Source organism: Lepidochelys kempii, chromosome 7 (genome assembly GCF_965140285.1).
Source record: "Lepidochelys kempii isolate rLepKem1 chromosome 7, rLepKem1.hap1, whole genome shotgun sequence".
Classification (NCBI taxonomy): Eukaryota; Metazoa; Chordata; order Testudines; family Cheloniidae; genus Lepidochelys; species Lepidochelys kempii.
This window is the reverse complement of record NC_136386.1, coordinates 54,870,477-54,895,024: the sequence shown is the minus strand read 5'-3', so window position 1 is coordinate 54,895,024 and position 24,548 is coordinate 54,870,477. Positions and strand designations below refer to the sequence as shown.

Below are 24,548 nucleotides of genomic sequence, written 5' to 3'. Positions count from 1 at the left end.
CTGTGGCTGTGACTTTCCACCTCACTCAGTCACTCCTCTTGCTAATCTAAGCTTCCCAAACATGTACAGGTCCGGTTCTTCACACTTGCCATGTGTGTTGTTCTGGATGATAGTGAAGCCTGGATCTGAGCTTCAGAGCTGGGGTGGTTTTTTGGTTGGTTTTTTTTTTTTAAGATTCAAAATTGTTTTTCTTCTTACAAAAAACTTTTATTTTCTGCCCTTTTTCTAATGTTTCCCACCCAGTCAATTCCAACAGATGGGAGCTGTGGAGCACCCTGACCTTCCTCCAGTGGAGTTCAGCCTCTGTAACAAAGACATGAGGTCAGGCACAGCCAATCACAGCATCCTATCCATCGGGGAGGAAGAAGGAGCAGGCAATTTCCTGCGTTCTATCCCAACACGAGAATCCCTTCAGTGCCCTAGGGGCTCTGTCGTGAGCTTCCATGACATCCAGTACACCATCAAACAGTCCCATGGGCCCCTCTGCAAACGGACAACGGTGGAGAAGAAGATTCTCCACAATGTGTGGTAAGTTCATGCATCCCAAAATCTCTTTTGGAGAAAGGAGAGGAGTGAAATTTGTTAGAGGGGAGAGGCATCATCTCCTGCAGAAGCCTCCTTTATGCCACTGAGGACTAGGGACAAGGAAGGGAACATGGTTACTGCTTTCAAATTGGCGTGAGGGAGGATGTTTCACTTTTTTATTCATAATTTTTCTAAAACTTCCCACCCCAAGGAATGTGTTTGGATCCAAAGTCAGGCCCCGGTTCTGCCAGGGGCTCCCCGGAGGCAGATCCCCATTTGCAAATAACTGTTTCCCTTCTCTTCCAGTGGCATTATGAAGTCGGGTTTGAATGCTATCCTGGGACCAACAGGGAGCGGCAAATCCTCGTGAGTATTTCTTTGGTTTCCTCCAATGGAGAATGAACAGTCCTAGGTGGAAACTCAACTCATTGGGTGCTGGAGGAGAATAGATGGAAAAATCTATGGTCCTGGAAAGGCACCTTCGTGATTTAGGAACATAGGTCTGGAAGGAACCTGCTGGATCAAGTCCCCTGCTGTCACAGGCAGCCACGTCATATCATCCCAGCCATGAATTTATCAAGCTCTGTTTTAAAACTAGATAGGTTGTTTGCCCCACTACTCCAGTTCAAAGGCTGTTCCAGAATCTTGCCCCTCCGATAGTTAGAAATCTTCTGCTAATTTCCAGCCCAAATTTATTCATGGCCGGTGTATACACATTGCATGGGCTTCAACTGAGAGTGTAGTTTCACGCAGGGGTTCTCAACCATTTCCATACTGCAGCCACTCTGGACCCCCCTCCCATGTAGTCTCCTGTTTACCAGGGTGATTGTGACTCCCTGTTTTCTATCAGGTTACAACCCCCAGGTTGAGAACCCATGGTCTAGTCCAGTGTTTCCCAAACTTGGGACACCGCTTGTGCAGGGAAAGCCCCTGGCGGGCTGGCCGGTTTGTTTACCTGCAGCGTCTGCAGGTTCGGCCGATCACCACTCCCACCGGCCACGGTTCGCTGTGCCCGGCCAATGGGGGCTGCGATCGGCCGAACCTGCAGACACGGCAGGTAAACAAACCGGCCCGGCCCTCCAGGGGCTTTCCCTGAACAAGCAGCGTCCCTAGTTTGGGAAACACTGGTCTAGTTCTTAGAGAAGAGGCAGGACTCTGGGATTCTATTCCCAGCTCTGGGAGGGAGCAGAGTCTGACCCCAGGGTTTTGTTCATGGTTCTGTAACTGATTTGCTCCATAACCTTGAGCAAATGATTTCCCTTGTTCTCCCCATCTGTAGCATGGGGGATGATAATACTTTCCTGTCTCACAGGGGTGCAGAGGGGCTGCAGCAATGTTTGTAAAGTGATTGGAGATCCCTGGGTGAAAGACGCTAGGGAAGTACAAAGTAGGCTACTTCCATTTCAAAGTTGGATCTGTTGACTTGCTCTTGTGTGGGAGGAAAAGAGTCTTGCATTGCCATGCTCTCACCACCACGGTGGTCAATGTACGAGTGACAGTGATGGGCAAAGTAGCTCATGGAAGATCATTGCAATGCAAGGCCTAGAGCAGGGTCATCACCCAGGAAGATCAGAGTGGGGGGTGAGATGGTCTCTTACAGCCTTCGTTGAACTCCTCCCAGCAGGGTAGAGTGATTTAAATCAAAGCCAGTTAAATCCATGATTGAAATAATGATTTAAATCACCACGTGGCAAGCCTCGTTTTAAATCAGCAATTTTCATCAACCTTTCCATTTGTACTTCAGTTATTTTCTAAAGAAAGGTGCCTTCTCATTTGTTGAAATAGCTATTAAAATATGTTGATTTACCACTAAAGAGAGCTTTTACGCTAGATTTGGTGCATCTTTTTGCAGCCTACAAGGGTACACTACAACTATATACATTTATTTAAGCAATTATAGAGCAGAATGTTTTCAGATTCTTATTAATTGTACATTTTAGTATGTTAGAAAAAGGTGAATGATATCTTGCTTATTTAATAGATAATTAATGTTTTGCTCATGATTTGTGTCAAGCTGCAACTAGAATTTAATTAAACACACAAAACAGAATATTTATGTCATATTTAAATGCTTTATGAGATTATAAGATGTTTAGGCCTTAACATATTTTGCATTAAATTCAGATTTCATTGAAACAGATGTATATTTAAAAATACTTATTACAATTTAAATAAAACCAAAAAAATCTGATTTAAATAATATTTGATATCTAAATTTTTTTCAAAAAAGCATCCATTTGTATTCACCCAGGATAGGACAAAATCCTATCTGCATAAGGCTATGTCTGCATTACAGAGCCTACGTCGGCATAGGCCTGTCAGCGTAGATACAGCAAACACCAACAGAATGAGTTTTCCTCCGATGTAGGAACATTGTTAGCTACATTGAAAGAAGTACTTTTCTGTATACATCTGCATCTATACTGGCGGTTTTGTTGCTATTCACCGACATACCTATACCAATATAAATTCTAAGTGTAGACCAAACCTAAGAGTTCACTTTGGTAATAGTGTTTTATTCACCTCTTTTTGTATGTGTGTGTGTGTATATATATATATATATATATATACACACATATATATAGTTGCTCCTCATTTACAATGGATAGGAAACTTATACAGCACATTTCTGAGTTATAAAAAATTAGCTTGAGTTTGGCTGTTAGCAGAAAGACTCATTCCTTGTCTCCACTGGGATTAAAGCCACTGCTTAGAGTAGGGTGAATAACAGAATTCTCAGTTGACTTGTCATTCCAAAAAATATTGGTTTTGGCTGAACAGAAAATGATGTTTGACGTTTTTGGTGAATCAGAAAGTCAAAAAATATTGGTTTCCAACAGAATATCATGTTTGACCCACATCTAAAATTTTTTTTCAGTTTTGAGCATTTTTTTATTGCTTTCAATTTTTAAAAAAATAAAACAGGAAAAGTTCAAAAGGACAAGTTATTTGCAATTTAAAAAATGGAACCGTTTCACTCTGAAAATGTTGAAATGAAATGGTTAGACTTTCAGAATATTTTTGTGGTTTGGGGTTTTTTTACACACAATGCAGTGAAATCAACAGGAATTCCTGAAAAATTTTGCTGTCATCAAATCTTTGCGTTTTTCACCAGAAAAACATTTTGGCTGCAAACTACCACCCAGCTCTACCAGTGTTGTGGCTGCTCCAGGACAATCTCCTAGCTGTAGGCACTATTTACACGAGTGCAACATGATTTGCACCTACAGTAAGAGTTTGTTCCAATGGCTAAAATCCCAGTGCAGTTGAGGCCTGAACCTAATGCCTCTTGCACTGCTTGTAGCTGAGATCAGTCAGTTCACAGCATGCTCTGAGCAAATTACAGTGCAGGCCCAACAGAAATGCAAAGCCTTAGTAAAAAGAAACGGAGTATTTGTGGCACCTTAGAGACTAACCAATTTATTTGAGCATGAGCTTTCGTGAGCTACAGCTCACTTCATCGGATGCAGACCGTGGAAACTACAGCAGACTTTATATATACACAGAGAATATGAAACAATACCTCCTCCCACCCCACTGTCCTGCTGGTAATAGCTTATCTAAAGTGACCATCAGGTGGGCCATTTCCAGCACAAATCCAGGTGACTAGCCATCACCTTCAGCCCCCAACTAAAACCCCTCCAACGCATTATTAAGGATCTACAACCTATCCTAAAGGATGACCCAACACTCTCACAAATCTTGGGAGACAGGCTAGTCCTTGCCTACAGACAGCCCCGCAACCTGAAGCAAATACTCATCAAATCATCAGCAAATACTCAGCAAATCATCAGGTGGGCCATTTCCAGCACAAATCCAGGTGACTAGCCGTCACCTTCAGCCCCCAACTAAAACCCCTCCAACGCATTATTAAGGATCTACAACCTATCCTAAAGGATGACCCAACACTCTCACAAATCTTGGGAGACAGGCCAGTCCTTGCCTACAGACAGCCCCGCAACCTGAAGCAAATACTCACCAACAACCACATACCACACAACAGAACCACTAACCCAGGAACTTATCCTTGCAACAAAGCCCGTTGCCAATTGTGCCCACATATCTATTCAGGGGACACCATCACAGGGCCTAATAACATCAGCCACACTATCAGAGGCTCGTTCACCTGCACATCCACCAATGTGATATATGCCATCATGTGCCAGCAATGCCCCTCTGCCATGTACATTGGTCAAACTGGACAGTCTCTACGTAAAAGAATAAATGGACACAAATCAGATGTCAAGAATTATAACATTCATAAACCAGTCGGAGAACACTTCAATCTCTCTGGTCACGCAATCACAGACATGAAGGTCGCTATCTTAAAACAAAAAAACTTCAAATCCAGACTCCAGCGAGAAACTGCTGAATTGGAATTCATTTGCAAATTGGATACTATTAATTTAGGCTTAAATAGAAACTGGGAGTGGCTAAGTCATTATGCAAGGTAGCCTATTTCCTCTTGTTTTTTTCCTACCCCCCCCCAGATGTTCTGGTTTAACTTGGATTTAAACTTGGAGAGTGGTCAGTTTGGATGAGCTATTACCAGCAGGAGAGTGAGTTTGTGTGTGTATGGGGGTGGGGGGGATGTGAGAAAACCTGGATTTGTGCAGGAAATAGCCCAACTTGATTATCATGCACATTGTGTAAAAAGTTGTCACTTTGGATGGGCTATCACCAGCAGGAGAGTGAATTTGTGGGGGGGGTGGAGGGTGAGAAAACCTGGATTTGTGCTGGAAATGGCCCACCTGATGATCACTTTAGATAAGCTATTACCAGCAGGACAGTGGGGTGGGAGGAGGTATTGTTTCATATTCTCTGTGTATATATAAAGTCTGCTGTAGTTTCCATGGTATGCATCCGATGAAGTGAGCTGTAGCTCACGAAAGCTCATGCTCAAATAAATTGGTTAGTCTCTAAGGTGCCACAAGTACTCCTTTTCTTTTTGCGAATACAGACTAACACGGCTGTTACTCTAAAGCCTTAGTAATTATCCCTAATTGCGAAATGATTTTCCCAATGAAAATAAGAGTAGTTATGGAGGAACCTAAGGACTGTTGCTTGTCTTTAGTCTCCTAGATGTGCTGGCTGCTAGAAAGGACCCTGCTGGCCTGTCTGGGCAAGTATTCGTAGATGGCTTCCCGCAACCTCCGAATTTCAAGTGTATCTCAGGATATGTCGTGCAGGTCAGTGTCTGTTTCTGTTCTCTCTGCCTCCTGGCTGGGAGAAGCTGAGGAGCAGAGATATTGGTCATCAAGAGTGGTCAAGGTGTGAAGTCTTTGTAAAGGGGGTTGCATGAGAATGGAAAAGTGGCATCCAGACTCCTACATGGTCACATGGTTCTTTAACCAAGGTGATGGCCCACAGGCAGAGACATCTCAAGCAGGGCCCTTCAGATGCAGGTGGGTGGTTGTCATCAGATGTTTTACTATATCTAGTCCTTGCTAAAGCTGGGAAGCAACAAGAGCTCTAAGGATTTTCTTCAGACTCTGGTCAGCCTCACTCCTACCACGTTACAGGCAGGAAGTGCCAGTTGAATCGTGGAACGAGATTAAAATGGTGGACTCAGCTCATTCCAGAGTAGCAATGATAACCTAGAATTCAGGTAGCTGGGAGAGGCAAAGAGAATATACCTGAACTTGGCAACTAAAGCAGCAGCTGAAAACAGAGGTTGAATTGATGTTGGCTTTCAATCCTCCAGCTGATGTCAAGTCCCAGGATCCAAACATTCCCCCGTAGCTCTTAGAAAGTGTGAAGGATTTTGATTTTTCCCATAAGAATTCCAGTTTCCAACCCACCGGCTATCTATAAAGCAACCAAAGCAAAATGCAAAGTGACCTGCATATGGGGAAAATTATTGGGCTGTGCCCCCCCCTTTTTTCTGCTTTGTAGGTGGATGAAGGGCGTCAGCGGGTTAAAGATATCTGCTCCTCTCCTGCCTTGGAACCATATTAATTATCCACAGAGTCAGCACTTTGGCTGATGTACCTAAGCATTGTCTATGGAACTCTGCTGATTTCCATCAGCTGAAGGTCTGGCTTGCAAGCCTTAAATAGTAATTTCAATGCTATGAAGCTGCACAGATATGTGCAAATTTGACAGGTTTAATCTGATCGAAGTGCCCAGGACTGTGTTGAACAGTTGCGTTTTGAGAGCAGTGGGGGTGGTGCTTCCTGACCAGGTGCTACAGAAGAATGTCGGATGGAAGCACTGGTGATGCTGAAGTCAGTGGCAAACCCCCATTTATGTCATTGGGGCCAGGATTCCACCCACAGTTTTGGTGCTTTGTGGGGTTGAGTATGACTTGCAGCTGGAGCCAATAGGTGTTAAAAGTGTTTCGCTGGCTCAGTCTCATATTGGGGGCCTTGGCTCCTCCGAGGGGCTGCTTTTCAACCTATCGAGACTAAGTACTTGCAACTTCAGCTGGAGTTCTCAGTCCTCAGCACCTCTGGGAGTCAGGCCCACAGTAACTTACATGACAAATGACCTCCCAGTGCAAAGCTGCATAGCCTGCATTTCCAGCACTACAGCAGCCTTTGTGGGAAGCAGTGTTGCCTAGTGGATAGCGCATCGGGCTAGGGGACAAGAGACCTGGGTTCTGTTTACTGACCTGCTGTGTGAGTCCCTTCCCCATCTCTGTAGCCCTTTGTGTGCCTTGTTTATTCAGATTGCAAGCTGTCTGGGGCAATGGCTGACCCTCACTGTGTGTATGTACAGCTCCTGGCACAATGGGCCCTGATCCCTGCTGGGGTCGCTCGCTGCTACAGAAAGGCAAATAACAAGGTGCCTGGGACTGAGCTGAAATGTCCTTGGCTTTTCAGCAGTGAATTTGCATTGTTTTCAGGATGACGTGGTTATGGGCACGTTGACTGTGAGGGAGAATCTACTCTTCTCTGCGGCCCTGCGCCTCCCCAGCTCCATCAGCTTTAAAGAAAAGGAAGAGCGGGTCATCCAGATAATCACTGAACTGGGGCTCAGCAAAGTAGCTGATGCTAAGGCGAGTACCTGCCGGGAGGAGGGGTCAGGGGGAGAACCTGCTTCAGAATCCTAACTTCTCACCCCTATAGTGGGGATGGGCACTGTACCATGGTAGGAATGCAGGGCTATTCTGCTGAGCTGCCCTGCACTCAGGGGCTACAACCAGCACAGAGATGTAGAGTTACTTTTGCTGGCTCACTCTGATGTTGGTTCAGCTGCATCCCATTAGCTCCAAGCCAGAGATATAAAAGAGTTTGTGTCTCTCTCTAAGGCTGAGAAAACTAGGGTAGGAGGGATCCTGCAGAGAAGACAGTAGGAACAGCTGAGCCATGAAGGCAGTTTTAGGTTTTGTTGAGCTCCAGGAAGTGGGGCAGCTTGGACCATGTCCAGTGTGCATGTGCTATGTAGGAACAGGGGAAGAACTTTGCCTACAGCCCCCCAGATCACAGGGCTCTCTCCTTTGCCAGCCACTTCCTGGCTTTGCGGTACGATGTGAGAAAGTCGGGGTCATGATGCTAAAATTCATGAGGGGTCAGAAGGGCCCCAGGTGGCAATCTCAGCTGAGGTGTCGTCATTGTCCCCTCTGGTCTACTCAGGCCCTTATGCCATGCCCATCACTGTGGTAGCTGAGCACTCAACCGCACAGTGGAAAAGGCTATGGGGCCCATCCCACAATGGGGTGAATCCATCCTTGCCCCATCTCTGGTTCCCTGGGAGCTGCCGGTGCTCAGAATCTCTGAAAATCAGGCTGCCTTTAGCCAGCAGCACAACTTGTGTTTGAAATATTTGCTCTTGTATATGATCTCCACACTGCCGCTATGGTGTCCCCTGAGGACAGGATCCAGCAAGCACGGCTTGGCCTAGCGCTTGCAGACATGGCTAGTCCCCTGGGAGTTAATGGGACTGCTTGCCAGAGGTGAGAGTAACTTAAAGGACTTACCGATATGCCAGAGTCCTGAGCAGGGGGGCGGGGCCTCAACCGGAGGCAGGGCCTTTAAATCCCCAGGCCCTTTAAATTGCCACCTGAGCCCTGCTGCCGGAGCACTGGTGTAGCAGCAACAGCCTGGGGCTCCAGCGGTGATTTAAAGGAACTGGGGCTCCCAGCTGCTGCTACCGCAACTGAGTCCCGGGCCCTTTAAATCGCTGACGGAGCCCCAGGGACTCCCGGCTGCCGCCGCTACCCCAGGGCTCTGGCAGCAGGGCTTGGGTGGCGATTTAAAGGGCCCAGGGCTCCAGCCACTGCCGGGAGCCCCAGCCCTTTAAATCACCAGCCTGGGGAAGCCAGTACAGTTGGCGGTGTACCAGCTCTTGCCGGTATACCGTACCGGACCATACTGGCTTACTTTCACCTCTGCTGCTTGCCATGGCAACCCTGGTGCTCCACAGCAAAGCCAGGTACCAAACACAAAACTCTTTGCTGTAGGTAGGAACAGAACTAATCCGAGGGGTGTCAGGCGGGGAGCGGAAGAGAACCAACATCGGCATGGAGCTCATCACGGAGCCCCCAGTCCTGTTCCTGGATGAACCCACCACTGGCCTGGATGCTAGCACAGCCAACGCGGTGCTCATCCTCCTAAAAAGGTAGGAGCTGCAGGGGTTTATTATCTAACACCAATGCTTCTGTGCTCATCTAAACCCTTGGCTTCCTAGTCTTAGTGCTGGTGAAAGAGGCTGGCCTGGCAGTCTCTTTCTCAGGGCCTGATCCAAAGCCCATTGACTTCTTCAGGGCTCTGAGCTGAAGCCCAGTGAACGGCCACAGTATGGACAGTCCCGTTGCCAGCTTCCCACTGCAACCAACGCAGCTCTGTCCCAAAGAGGTCACCTCTGGAGCAGGGAGGATTTGAGAGCTCAGTCCTCATGGTCTAGTCACTTTTTGGCTGTCACTCAGAGCGACTAGAGCTGTCCAATGGTGGATTTTTCAGTTTTGCTGGCAATTCCAAGAAGTAACAATAGCAAAATTTGTTTTGGGTTGAACCAAAAATTAAACTTTTCAAAAATTTTCAGCAAATGGAAGACTCAAAAAATCCCAAATCCTCTTGGGTTGAATGAGCCACTTTATCTTGACAAAATCGAAAAGTTTAATTTTAGTTTTCACCAGTTTGTGTTTTAATAAAACGAAAGGAAATTTTGAAACAAAAGAAATCACTTCAAACCAAAAAATCGAAATATTTTGTTTCACAACTGTCAAAGAATTCCGGTTTAAAAATTATGTGTATATATATATATATATATATATTAGGTCTTTGGACCAAAACAATCTAATGAAATGGACATAAAATGTTTTGATGCTGCCAAATCTGCAGTTTTGGACCAAAAAAGTTTTGTACAAAATGTTTTGCCCAGACTTCCTCCCTACGTTAGGAAAATGGGCCATGGCTGATAACAGGTTTCCTCTGGTCTCTCGTAACTGAGGCTGTAGATGGACTGACTGCTGGGTGTAGATAGGGCCAAATTGTCCATAACAACCATTCCAGAAAGGCTGCTGAATCTCTCATTCCACCAGAGATGGCTCCCTCCCTCTCAGGCTTGCAGCTTATTGGCTGGGCATTGTAGGGGAAGCTTTCCCAGCTGCTGCCCATGCTGTATCTGTTCTGAGGGCAAAAGCCTTCAGGGCTGTCAGTTTGGCACTTTCTTCAACACTATGTTCACCCAGTGAAAGGGCTTTCAGCAAACTTAGTTCAAAGGAAAACTAGGTAATAGTGGTCTGGGTAGACTAGGCTAAAACAGTAGCTAAGAGAAATGACCGTGAATGACCAGATCCTCTTGCCCTCTCTTCTGAAATATGTATATAAGAACAGCCACACTGGGTCAGACCAAAGGTCCATCTAGCCTAGTATCCTGTCGTCCAACAGTGGCCAATGCCAGATTGCTTCAGAGGCAATGAACAGAGCAGGTAGTCATCAAGTGATCCATCCCCTGTTGCTCATTCCCAGCTTCTGGCAAACAATGGGCACAGTTGAGATTTGTACTCTTTGCTCCTATCCTAGACTTTCGAGAAGAGGTCGGACCATCATTTTCTCTATCCACCAGCCCCGCTATTCCATTTTCAAGCTCTTTGACAGCCTGACGTTGTTGGCTTTGGGAAAGGTGCTGTATCATGGTCCAGCAAAGCAAGCCCTGAACTATTTTAGTTCTATCGGTAAGTCTGCAGTGCAAATGCAATAATGCTAATCCCTATTATATTTAAGTGCTTACGTCTCAAAACATGGCAAGAGATAAGGTAACAAATTATTTTAATTGCTTAGTGTCTGATCCTTAATAGCAATGGATCAGCTCCAGCTACATTTAGCCCATTGCTGCATTTTCTAGACACAAAAAGCAGCCCCATGTTTCCAGTCTGAATGAGTTTTATGTAGATTAATAAAAGCAAAAAAACAAAAGTAAGGTCTCCATGAGAGCTCAGGGTATATCCCCTTGTGGGCTCATTGTATCCAATCTGCCTCGCAAAATGATGGCCGACAGCAGGCTCCCAGACACTTAGAAGCTCAGTAAACAAATGACAAGGTCACTACAGTTAGGTGGTTATGTGCATCCCAGGCAGGGTTATCTCAATGGGTCTCACGCTGAGGTCTTTGGACCACTGGGGATCTGGGTGCAGGGTCCGCAGGTCTGAAGGCTGCTGAGAAGGTGGGGAGACTGGCAGGGAAGATCATGTTCAAGAGGGTATTTCTTACAAAGGGTGAAAAGCACTGTGGTTGGTGCCTATGTAACCCACACACCTCCTGGGTGTGGTGTTCTGTCCCATCTATTGGCACCAAGATCACTTGGAGAGAGAGAGATTAATGAGTCTGCTCTACAACCTTTGCTAAGGGCCATGTGGCTTTTAGCTCATGCAGTAGAGGCTCATGCATTTAGCTCCAGAGGTCCCAGGTTCGATACCCACACACCGACGACCAGGGTCTGTCGGTGTTACACCTACACCTGTGTTAGCAGGGTAATGACTACACAGTGGGAACCCTGCTTCTGTGGATAATGGAGAGTGTTTTGTGGACTCCTGGGTTCTATTCCTCTCTCTGTCACTGTGCTGTAACCTTACGTTCTACCCTGTCACTCTTCCTCCCTCCGTGCTCAGGAGCACACTTCATTGTGTGGGTGCACAGCTTACTCCTCTCTGGCCAGTGAGTGGCGGGGGACAGAAGACCAGTGTTATTGTGTCTCCTCAGCCCCTCAGTTCCCTTCTCACCCACCCACTCACTTGCCACAGGCACCGCTGGCTGAGCAGCCCTGCTCTCCTGACCTGTGGCCAGAGTCCCCAGCAGAGCAGAGGCGACATGGAGGGGCCTTATTGCTCCACAGGCCAAGTAGGTACCATGACAGTCTAGCCCTGCAGAGCACTGGAGATACCTTGAGCTTGATTTTCAGAAAGGCCGAGCACCCACATCTCAGTTCAAGGCAGAGGGAGCTGCAGGTATAGTTAGTCCCAAGGTGTCTCTAGTTAAACACCCAAAACCAATGCAGACTTGTCAAAATTGTGGACTTAACCTATGGATATGCCTCAGTTTCCCCACCTGTAAAACAAGGGGTAATCCTCCCTCCCAGCAGCGGTGCTGTGGTTAGTCAGTGTTTCCAAAGCACCCCAAGAGGCTTGTGTGAAAGAGGCTGGTGGAGGGTGGAGTGTTCTTATAACTGGTCATTACCAAGCAGTGTTCTGTCTAAAACATGAATGTGTTCTGCTTGTTATCACTACAGGGTTTCAATGCGAGCCCTTCAACAACCCGGCTGACTTCTTCCTCGACGTGATAAACGGTGACTCCACCGCCGTGGCCGCAAGCAGAGGTGATCAGAGTAGCCTGGACAATGGAGGGACTGGAGGAGGTGAGCCAGTGAATGAGACAGCAGGCCTTGGCCAGATTGCAGGGGAAGTTGCAGGCAGTGAGGGTAGATTTTTGTTTTGTTGTTTTCTCCTAGTGAATGGGCATTTTGTTGTATTTTCCTACTCGTACTTTGCCCTCACGTATAGCACCTTTCAGCAGGAGCCTTCAGGCTCTCAAAATGCTTTGAAAAGGTGCTTTTGTGCTGTCAACCCTCTTTTACAGTGGGCAAAAATTGAGGCATGGAGTTGTGGGAAGTGACTTGCCCGTGGTCACCCAGATAACTGGTAGCAGAGGCAAACTAAAACTCAAGCCCAAGCAGAATTCTGACCCTGAAAAGGGAGCAGTGCCACAGACTCCCTGAAATTCATTAGAGATGTTGGTAATTGCTGTTGGTTTTATGTGGCAGGTGCTCAGATAGTATGGTGATGGGCAGCAGTGTAAAACTCTGAGACAGCCAGATAGCTGGGAGCAGGACCCAGACATCCTGATTCCTAATCCTATGCTCTGACCACTAGAAAACAGTGCTTGTCCTTCAAGGAAGCAACATACACAAACCAGCCAGCATTGATTTATGATCAAACACTGTCTTTTTCTGTAGCCGTGTATGCATATGCAGTGTGCAGCACTGTGTAATACAACAGGTCTGTTGTATGGCCAGACAGCGAAAGCCCTGTTGCACAGAATCTCTCTGTAGAGGGTGCACACTCGCACTCCTCCACCCAGTGAAGAAGGTGCCGGCCACCTTTAAAGCAGTTGGGTAGCTAGAGTGCTGTCACTTGGGCCCAGATTCTCAAAGGGATTTAGGCTCCTAACACCTACTGATTCATTACATTGAGAGTTAGGCACCTAAATCCCTTTGAAGACCTGGGCCCTGGTCTGCAATGCCGGCCAGCAGTCTCTTTAGTGGGCTCCATGAATAAGGAACCTGGAGCAAACCCAATGGGAAGCTCCAACATTGACTCCAAATCCTGGTCAGCTAAAGATTTCACAGGCTCCTCATGATCAGGGGTTGCATTAGTGAGATCCCACTGAGCCAGCGGTACTGGGTTTAAGATGGGAGACTGGACCAGTCATGCTGAGTCCTGTCTTGGGCGCTTTACTCTAGGGGTAATCGGTGATGAAGAGCAGAATGCGGACAGGAGCGTAGTGGAAACTCTGCACCAGCAGTATCTGAACTCCAGTCAGTATCGGGACACAAGAGAAGAGCTGAAGAAAGTGGAACTCAGCCAGCAGAATGAGCAGGGGAAGTCAAGGCGCATGAATGAGGTCACATATGCAAATGGCTTCTTCACCCAGCTCTACTGGGTGTCCAAGCGTGCCATCAAAAACCTCATCAGAAACCCCCAGGCGTCTGTGGCACAGGTGAGACACTGCTGCTGAGCAGGACCACTCCAGTCTCACTCTGCAGTGGTCCTATCAGGCTCCTTGCTGTGGTATCGCCGTCCCCGCTAGATCACTTGTTTGAATCCAGCCCTGGTCAGCAGGGGCAAGAAATCGTGACTGTCTAATGGCTGGCTGGTGACCTATGTGAAACTCCAGGTCTTTAGTAGACATCGCAGCAGACCCCCTGGCTGGCTGGCTGAGCTGAATGGCAGGTAAACGCCAGCAGTCAATGACAGTGCCTCTGGAGCAAGGCAGAAACAGGGGAGGAACTGGGACTCCTTGCGGTGTCTCCTAAGCACAATGTCTTTGCTCCATACAGATTACACAGCCCTGAATGACAGGGACTGTAATTAAAAGCACTATTTAACCCTAAACAAATGAGCAGCAAGCAGGATTCAGCACAGGGAGACAGTGGGCTGAGTTCTTCTCAGAACACTCCTGTGACCTCGTAGCCATCTCTAGCCCACATGTCCATCAAGAAACAGAATTTCACATGGGCCACTGAATGACTTTTGCTCCCTGCTGACCAGGACTGGAGTCCAATCAGTGATCTTAAAGCAGAGGACTCCAAATCCCATTATGTCAATCGATATTTATAAAGCACCTGTCAAAATAGGGCTGGAATTTTCCAGGAACCTAAGGGAACTAGGCACCCTTCTTAGACAATGGGCACTCAACCAACTTAGGCACCATTAAAGATCCGAGCCTTAGTTCTGTACAAGTACAGTGACAGTAGCAGGGAAATGGTCAGTTCTCCATCCCACTGGGGATGTAGTCACTGCCTTGAATTTTGAGTGTGCTGTTAATTCTCTGCCCTGTTTAGGGTTAATGTTACTTTGGAGCACGTGATTCTGTTTCTTTGGGGAGGGGTGCGGCCAAGGCTTTTACGCTTGTCCTGGGGATAACTGATGGGAATTTGGCGCAGTATCTTTGTACCCAAACACTGGCCGAAAACGTCAGAGACAAATGTGAATTTTGGGCCCTGTACGTGGCTCTAATGACTTGTGTTTTATCCGATGACTCCTCCCTATTCTTCCCTTTGCACAATGCCTTTTTCTTTGCACCTCCAGATTGCAGTGACCATCATCCTAGCCCTGATTGTGGGGGCCATCTTTTTCAGAGTAAAACTAGACCAAAGTGGCATTCAGAATCGGTAAGGCTTGAAGTAGGGTCAATCTCTGCTACATTTCAGCAGCAGGGAGGCATCGGGTCCCTGGGCTACATTCAGATCCAGGAGGGGTGAACAGGGTTTGACATCCTAGCTTTTGGTGCCGAGGTCAGGCATTACTGTAGTTCCTGAAGCAGCAGCTGTGCCATCAGCCCCAGGAGTATTCCCACATGGAATATGAAGGAAACAAGAAGAGACAGGCACAGCCACAGGTGGTATCAGTTACGTATCTGATATCTCCTATATGCAATGTTGGTCCAATAACATATATTACATACCCACCTTGTCTCTCTGATACCTCCTGTGTCAGGGAACTGTACTGTATTGGCAGGGGAATGCCCTGATGATATAATAGGCTTCTGGAGTCTCTAGCGCTATGATCCTGGATAAGGTTTATGGTATTGGAGAATTTGGCCTGTGCCTTGGTCTTCAACTATTTTGATTTGTATTCCAGGGTTGGATCCTTGTTTTTTATAACCACAAACCAGTGCTTTTCCAGTGTATCAGCGATCGAGCTGTTTATAAAGGACAAGAAATTGTTTGTGTAAGTAGCAGCCCTCCCACAACAATTTCTTTATCAGAATTTAGGACGGAGGGTGGGAATTTTGACAGACTACCTGAAACGAGTTTCACCTGCCAGGACCTGACTTTGAGGCATTGCTTCTTCTCTGCAACCTCTGTTGCTATCAAAGATCGTGCCACTGAAATAGGGACCCTGCTCTGTTTTAGGAACCTGGGATGGTACAGAGGGAACATAGAGCCCAAGCTAAGTGGAGGGGGGACAGAATTTGAAGAAGCTGCACAGGAGTGCTCAAGAGGTAGAGATAAGACAACCCATAATCAGGGGCACCAGAATGGAGGGCCCAAGGCCCTCATACTTTTTGACCAGGCCTGGCCCACTGCCACTGCTCTTCCCCCTGAGGCCCTGCCTCCTAGGCAGGCCAGGAGCTGGAGCACGGCCCAGGTAAGAGCAGTCCTGGGGAGTCGCAGACCCTCCACCTGCTGAGGGGGAGGGGGGCAAGAGCAGCCCCTGGCCTGCGTCCCCACCCTCTGGGCCCCAGGGCAGGTGGATGGTCCACAGTCCCCCACAGCTGCCCACGCGACTCTTACAATGGCCAGGCTGCAGCTCTTCAGCCCCTGAGGCTCTGCCCCCAGGCCAGGCTGGAAGCTGGAGCTGGATCGGAGTAAGAGCCGCACAGGCAGCTATGGGAATCCACGGACCCTCCACCTGCCCCGGACATGGGCCAGAAGCTGCTCTCGGGCCCCTCCACTCTGGGCAGGCGGAGGAGCGCAGGCTCCCCAGGCAGGCTCTGGCTTCCAGCTTGGACAGGGGACAGGGCCCCGGGGGAAAGAGGGAGCTGGGCCTTGTGCCCCCCCCCCACACTTTTAGGCAGAATCCATCACCCCTGCCCATAATGGCTTAGCATTGAGGCCCAGCCCTGTAAGGACGCCAGAACTGTGAGCCTGGTGATCCCACATACATAGATAGGAAATAGACCTCAAAGAATAGCTTCCACATCAGTGGGCATCAGATCCTTGGCCCCTGTGAAGTCCCCTTTGCATCACAGCAGTAATGCAAATGTGGTTTAAAGCTGCCCCTAAAGGAATCTCTCTCTGAAATGCAACTGTAACACACTGGAAAGTGTATGTTACAGGTCCCCTTCTGTGCCTATTCACACAGGATATGAGTTGTTACAGCCCTCAGCTACAGCGCCTTGGGTCAAGCTGTAGTAACTCCTACTTTTAGCTCTGAAGCTCACTTGATCAATCCCTGCTGTGTTGACAAGATGACAGCTGTCACATAACTACCTCTTAAAAGTGTATGCAGTGCCTCCATAGGGTGCTGGCATGATAGCCCCTGGAGACTGGATGCATCTGCCTCTTCCCCACTACAGCCTCAGCAGCAGCACTGCCAGCTTCCCTCAGGTTGATTTCTGCCAGCGCTGTGCCCTAGAAAGCACTCTAGGGATGAGGGCCTGTCAGAGTTCAGCCTCCACAGCTTAATCATTGCTTGGCCTGTCTACAAAGACTGCCAGCGCAGGCTCCTGTTAGTGCTAGTGGTGACCGGGGCACCTTGGCCCTGGTAACTGACCTGAGACCAGCTCATTTCACCTGGCCCAGCAAACAGCAAATGACTTGTGGTTACGACCTGGGCTGGATTTGAGTCAGTGGCCTAGAAGTGAGTCCCAATTTTTGAGCCTTCCACTTCCGCTTGGAAACAGATTTTCAGAGTTAGCCAGGGAAACTTTCAAATCAATCCTCTTCCAGTGAGAACCAGCCTTTGGCCTTCCACCTGTGCAATGTTCAGGACCATTCCCTTTGGGGGTGGGGGGCCTTTTCAGCATAGTAAGGCTTTAGACTGCTATAGTGCCTTCCACTCAGGGATCTCAAAACCCTTTACAGAGCATAAGGAAGCTCTTATGACAGCCCTGTAGGGGCAGATCAGTATCGTCGTCCCCCCCCCAAACTTTATGGATTGGGCAACTGAGGCACAGAGCAGGTAAGCAACTTACCCAAGGTTGGATAGTGAGTCAGTGGCAGAGCTAAGAATAGAACCCAGTTATCCTGACATTACAGATGTCTTTTTAATAATTAACAGATAGACATTGCTCATTGTAGTTCTCATCCATATTGATAACCTCTAAACATGTACAATAATCTGTGTTCCTGTCTTCACAGCCATCAGTATACCAGTGGGTACTACCGAGTGTCCGCATACTTCTTTGCCTTGTTGATTGGGGACCTTTTGCCCATGAGAACTGTTCCAGTCATTCTCTTTTCATGCATAAGTTACTGGATGATTGGTAAAGAATTGATACGTTCACTTAACCGCCCTTCCTCCCCTCCCTTGTTCTTGCAGAAACACCTTCGATGTCTTGAATCTGAGTCGTCCATGCTTAATTTCTACAGCTAAGCCACACAAATGTTTTTTAAAAGGGGGGAGGTAGTGCCTCCAGGGTCCCTGCACAGACTGAACTGTGCGAGTGTTTGGAGGCTGTTAAATGCAGTCTGGTGTACAGAAACAATTCATGGGGTGAAATCTAGCTGGAAATCATGCTAGAAAAGGGCCAGCCGGCAGCAGGAATGCAGGGTGAAGCTGGCTACCGACTCCCAGTAAACTTACTTTTCAGTTTTCATCTCCTGAATTCTTGGCCATCTGGCTTCTGCTTCATTGCAGCCAACTCTAAACCCTGTTGCTCCTCGCCTAAGCAAGTGTCTTGCTACCATGGACAGGGATCCAAGAGCAGCTGCCCAGGTTTTGTAACCCAGGCATTCACCGGACCTGTCTGTCTCTTGCTGTTTTGACAGGCTATCAGGCAGTAGCAGGACGGTTCTTTTTCTTCATACTGACACTGGTGCTAGTGTCCTACACAGCCACGGCCATGTCTCTGGCTATCAGTGCTGGGATGAATGTAGTGGCCATTGCCAATCTGCTTATCACTCTTTGCTTTGTCTTCATGCTTGTGAGTATTGTGTGCGTGGCTGGGGGGAGAGGGGGTTGCATGGAAGGCAGATGTGGATGGATTGAGCACTAATGGAAGTGAGGGATTGCTAGGGGTGGGGAAGCTCTGACAGTCTTGGCCCTTGCCTGTTCACAGTGCACCTCAGTCCTGACCTCCAGCACCCCCTGTCACTGCAGTCCGAGATCACACATACAACTCTACCAATGCATGTTACTTCTGCCTTGCAGCTCCCACACAGCTATTCCAGTCCTAGACTTCCACCTAATGCTGCCAAATGCCCATGGGCCTCAGCACTGACCTGCAGTACCCCTTGCCCACGTTGTCAGGCCCAACATAGCTCTGCCTGTGAACCACTCTCCTACTGCACCCTCTGCTATTCCCATCCTGTCCTGCATCCAGTGTACCGCATCCTAACCTGCTGCTGCACCTTTAGTTATTCCAGTCCTGGTCTACAATGCACCTTAACCCTGACCTGCAATGCTCCCTGCTTGTCTAGTCCCAAGCACACCATACCAGTGCAATTCTGCTGACCCACAATTTCACCTGCTATTCCAGTTCTGGCCCATCAAATAGCCCTACCAGTGCACACAGTCAATAGCCTTCCTTCTGGCAAAGAAAGCTGCCGAGGCTCATGGCTCTGTGACGTGAGCATGTCCGTAACGAGGATTGGGCTGAGAGAACCGGGCTCCTTTTACTGCTTGCCAGGGGCCATATTCACCAGTGGCATTAGTGGGTGCAGCTCCTCCAAAGCCTGCAAAGGCAAGCCTGCTTCCACCAAAATTCTGTGTCTCAAATAGAAGTAAATGTTTTCATGATTTCTTTAACAACCTCAGTCAAGGAAGTTTAAAAACAAACCCCTTTTCCCTGCACTGCAGGCAGCCTGGACAAACAATATCGTGCCAGGTCATGGGGAAAAGACCTTGAAATAAGCTGTAAAGGGATGTATTTTGTTGTGCTGAATGCTGCACGTAGTCTGAGGAATGGGGATGTTCACCCCCCCATTTATGCTTTGGCTCTGGTTTGCTTTTGGCTTTCGCCATTAACTTGTTTCTTCCTTGAATACATTTCTTCAAGGCTTGGGTGAGTTTAAGGTGGGGTGATGGGTTTTTAACTCCTGTAGTTCTACAGGTACAGCCTGAAGAGTGGGTGCAGTTTGATTGGCATACAGGTGCCGTTTTCCCAGGTGGGAAGGGGAATAACCAGTATAAGGCACACTTTTACCAGTACACGTGCATCCACCCTAGGGGGAGCAGTGTTTCTTTAACTGTACTGGTATAGTGAAAGTGACGCAACTCTTGTGTTGCCAAGGCCTAAAAGTGTATGGATCTGTGTCAGTGCGTGAACGCATGACAGCCTCTTTCCTTCTGTCATTTCAGCTCTTTTCTGGCCTGTTGGTGAACCTTCCTTCTGTCATGGGATGGCTGAACTGGCTCAAATACTTCAGCATCCCCAGATACGGCCTCACAGTGAGTAGAAAATGTTATTCTGAAATGAATAAGGTGCTCAGGGTGTTACCTTCTAGAGAGTTTTTTAAGGTGAATAAAATTATTTTGAAGTAATTGCTTAGGACTCTTTTTAAAATAATTTTATGAGTTAATATATTCTCATGAAAGGTGTTGGGTTGGAAGCTCTAGGGAATGAACTCCTCTACTGAGCCACAAAATAGGTACCACCTGGGCAGCAGCAAGGCAAATCACCCTATCCTGCCACCCACCCATGGGCTTAGCCCCTAGCCTGGAGAGACCATCTCTATAGGTGAGAGGGCAGTTCAGTAGTCCATGGCTTGATAGCAGAGATTGCCAGCGCAGTGACCACTGTGTGGTGGCACTATATGTGATGTGGACATCTATCTATGTTGTTTGTATGGCGCCCATTACCACAGTGTCTGAGCACCTCACCATCTTTAATGAATTTTCCATGGGAGGCAGGGCAGTGGTACCATCCCATGCTAGTGCCCTAGTCACCACACCATCTTTTCTTCCACCAGGACCAAGCTGGGACACCCAGCCCTGTTCACGTAGAACCTCAGACACCTTCTCAGAAAGCAACAGCTAAGGTTTTCAAAGGCAATGAGTGATCTTTGGCCCCTCAGTTTGGGTACTTAACGTGAGACACCTGAAGGGAGCCTGACTTTCAGAGGGCGGGTGCCCAGCACTTTGTGGTATCTCACATCAGGTACCCAGAATCACTAGCCACCCTTCAAAATCTTGGCCGTTCCAGCTGAACATTACCTATTTAAATTGGATTTGAACTAGCGAGCCGACCTGAGAAGCAAACTCTGCATGTTTGCCAGGCGTAATTAGCCACAGGGAAGAGAAACACCCAATAGCTTTTCACCCAAAACTGAATATCCTTCCTGCATCATCAGGCGTCGCTTAGGGCAATAATAACGCTCTGTCATCCCAGTCTATCGTGCTGGTTGCTAGAATGGCTCCCTTGCTTTGTTTCAGTAACTTAACATTTTTTCCTCCCTGAGGATAGGTTTTTTGACCTGTTGATCAACCCCCAGCCAGAAGGATCAGACATTGCTCTTCTACTGGTCCCTGTCCAACTTAGATGGCTCTACCAGGAGTCGAAATCTCCCACTGGCCTAACTCTCAAGGTCATTGGGACACACAGCACTTCTCACTTCATCAGGGTGCAGCACCTAGGAAATGATTTCACCCAAAGCTGAATGTTTACTCAGCACAGCATCCGATGAAGTGAGCTGTAGCTCATGAAAGCTTATGCTCAAATAAATTGGTTAGTCTCTAAGGTGCCACAAGTACTCCTTTTCTTTTTGCAAATACAGACTAACACGGCTGTTACTCTGAAATCAGCACAGTAGGATGATGTTGCAGTATTTTACTACATCATGATGTCTGCTTTCCTCCACAGGCCCTGCAAGTCAATGAATTTAGAGACCTTTACTTCTGTGGTGAGAAGCCCCAGAATATTACTGCGTCCTCTGGGGATGCAGCTGATTGCTCCCCAAATGCTACACAATTTGGAAAAACGTAAGTCTCTGGCTTACAACAGTTCTTGGGCCTCAGTGGGAATGAATTTTCTGAGGGTGGAGTTTTTACAGCCATTAGCTTGGGGTCACTATACTGCTCGTGAAAGTAGATGCTCATCAGCCGCTTTCTCAAGGAAGCATCGCAGGGCACCCACCTCAGCAGATTTTGGGGGGCTTGTGTCTGAGCAATTTTAGCAAATATACTGTAGTTCAGGGGGGAACTGTAGGCTGCGGGCCTGGAACCCCAGCCTGGGAAGGACGAACAACAACACATCCAAACGAACTTTGCCTATCTGAAATTTAGTTTTGGTAGCCTGACATGGGTTATCTTTATAAAGAATATTTTTTTAAAAAATCCTCACGTTTTCCCATAATGGGGTATATCAACAACAAAAGAGAGGCTGTGGAGTTGTCATGAGAGGTTAAAAAGTTCCCATCTGAGATGGTTTAGGAAGAATGAAATCATCCCCGGCATGATGCAGAAGCACAGGCTGTATGACCTCATGGTAGGACACTTCAACCCAAATGAGTCAGAGTATAAAAAGATAAGGTACCAGCTTAAACTGTTTTAACCCTGGATACAGTGAGATGTGACGGTTAAAGGGTCACTGTGCTGACATATTAGGTATTGCTGGTACTCTGAAGCCAATAAAGGAGCCAAAGTGGTCTAGAGGATAGGAAAAGTGGGAGTCAGAAGACCTGGGGTTGTATCCCAGCTCTGCTACTGACCCACTGTGTGATTTTGGATAAGTCTCAGTGTCTCTGTTTGGGGAGAAAATGTCTCTGCAGAACAGAAATAACAGTAGCCACCTTCGCAAAGCACTTGGAGATCTCTGGCAGAACATGCTAAGTATCACTATTAACGTCTGTCCCATGTCCCCCTGCAGGTGTTATGGTGAAACATATCTGTTAAGCCAAGGGATTGCATCTACCAACTGGGCCATGTGGGAAAACATAGTGGCTCTGGGCTGCATGGCTACCATCTTCCTCCTGATAGCCTATGGGAAACTTCGATTCATGAAGAAGTTCACCTAGCCTCACCCATTACATTACTCTGTGATTTACCTCAGGACTTGAAACTGCAAAGTTTGTCAGGCCCACTGAAGACCAATGAAAGATTCAGTGGGCATCGGCTCAAGCCCGATGTTTCTTGCACTTGACAAGTGGCCACATTTTGCACATCTATTATGTGATCATATGAGTAACATTTTTTACCTTGTCTATTGTTGAATTGCTGGCTATTTTATTTGTAAGGAATTGTTAGAAAATCATGTTCTCTTACACACTTCTGTAAAGGTGTACTCTAATTTATATAACTTCATTATTCTGTGGCCACTGTCTGCAGTATCTCAGGAAAACATATTTAAACATATAAATTAATGTGAACCAGATTTCATTTTGGCAATCACCTTTATTCTGCCTATCATGGGTATATAATGACTGTTTTTCTGCACTGGTATCGGGTTTGTACTAGTGCCTATTGGATCACAAAAGAGGCCTGTTCTGTGAGGCGCTTCAAGGTTTAAGACTAGAAAACATTTTAAATTGCCTTGCTTTGCAAACTGGGCATGGTGCAGATTTTATCTCTAGTAGCATCATAACGTCAGAAGCTTTCCCCATACCAAAATCAGCTCTCCTACCACAAGGTAAAGAAGAAAGATCAGCTATGTAGGACCTGCCAAACCCAAACAGGCTCATGGTCAACTAGTGTGGTCTTTCTCAAGCAGTGGGTCTCAACCTCACAGGGGCGCAGAGTGTGCTGTGGAATTTAACATTGCAGAATTGAAATTTTTCAACAATAAACAAATATTATGCCTAATTCTATACATACAGTGAATGGCTGCAACCAGTAAGTCATGTACAGCGAAGGTCACCATAGCAGCACTAAAGATTCTGCAGTTATTTCTTATTCTCAGTACAGGGAAAGAGTACAAAATCTGATACCTCTGTGTGATATGTTGGTGAATGTTTATTTTATAGAGGGAACCGCAGTCTGAGTGTATCTTCACGCACCGTTAACTCCTCTTAAGTGAGCCTAGCTCCACTGGAGCAGACGTGCGGCCAAACACTTGAGCAGCACAGCATGATTAGGTTGGCAGCACAGAAAAGCTGCATTACTAGCTCCGATGCCCGCAGCAGTGGAGCTTCAACCCACCCCCCGGGCCAAGCTAGCTTGAGTATAAAGCACCACTTCACTTGATCTACAGACTTTTGTGTGTGGGCCTGACTCAGGTTAAAGGCAACACTGGAGTTACAGCTCGAGCTAGCGCTGCAGCAAAGACAACCCTTACTGTCCTGAAGATAAGCATGTGCAAGTCATATGTGGCAGGCAGAGAGCACTTATCAAGATCACAGTTGAGCCCAGCCATGCTATCACCACAAAACATGTGTGCTTCTGTTTTTCACTATCAGATAAGGAAGGGCCCCTGCTAGATCTGAAATCACAATTCCTGGCTTTTCACTTCCTCAGCAGCTTTGAATTGTTCGTACAAATGTTGGTGTTGACTAGGTCAGTTTAAATAACTAAATAATGTTGTCTGATACTTAGAATTGTTTGTGATTAGTCTTCTTGTTTTTAAAGTAATTATTAAAACATTTTTAAATGTGTTGTTTGCTGGAAAAAGGCACTTTTTGGTATTACACGGCCATTAATTAACATATCCATAGCTATTTATATTACTGCCTGGCCCTGAGATCAGTAATTGTGCTAGGTGCTGTACAGACATATTAAGAAAGTCTCAATAACCAGGTAGGAAAAGGGCAGCAGAGCCTGCTTAGTAATGGTTATAAATTGGTTAGTCTCTAAGGTGCCACATGTCCTCCTTTTCTTTTTGCGAATACAGACTAACACGGCTGTTACTCTGAACCATCACCAGGTGTCACATCAACTCCGACTCTATCGAAGCTGGGCATTAGGGCACCACCAGGCTCTGTTGCAGTAGCGATCTTTGAAGGAACACAGCCAGCAGTGTGGTTCCCTCAGCAGCATGAGGTGGAGCTTTCTTCAGGGTGAGCCCCATAGGGAATGGAAATAAAGCTTTTGGTCATTTTAAAATGATCTGAGCGGCTCCTGGGTCCCCTGGAAAGAGCCTGATTGACCGTGCTGGAGCCGGAGCCCTCTGTCCATAGACACAGCAAAGGCCATGGGCAAAAGGCTGCGTCCACACTGGGCGACCCCCAGCCCCTCTCAGCTCTGCACCACAGGGCGCACCTCAGAG

At 47.3% G+C, this 24,548-nt stretch overlaps 1 protein-coding gene across 1 annotated transcript; it reads left to right on the top strand.

Annotated features, from left to right (window-relative positions):
• The first annotated feature begins 250 nt into the window (after window positions 1–250).
• Window positions 251–24,058, top strand: LOC140915298 (broad substrate specificity ATP-binding cassette transporter ABCG2). The gene is made up of 15 exons (XM_073354880.2): window positions 251–528; window positions 832–891; window positions 5,600–5,714; window positions 7,373–7,525; window positions 8,930–9,087; window positions 10,494–10,645; window positions 12,196–12,321; window positions 13,426–13,682; window positions 14,774–14,856; window positions 15,326–15,415; window positions 17,551–17,675; window positions 18,181–18,335; window positions 19,712–19,801; window positions 21,213–21,331; window positions 22,218–24,058. The coding sequence occupies exons 1-15, from the start codon at window positions 257–259 to the stop codon at window positions 22,363–22,365; spliced, it is 2,103 nt and encodes a 700-aa protein (XP_073210981.1). The 5' UTR covers window positions 251–256; the 3' UTR covers window positions 22,366–24,058.
• Window positions 24,059–24,548: the final 490 nt, after the last annotated feature.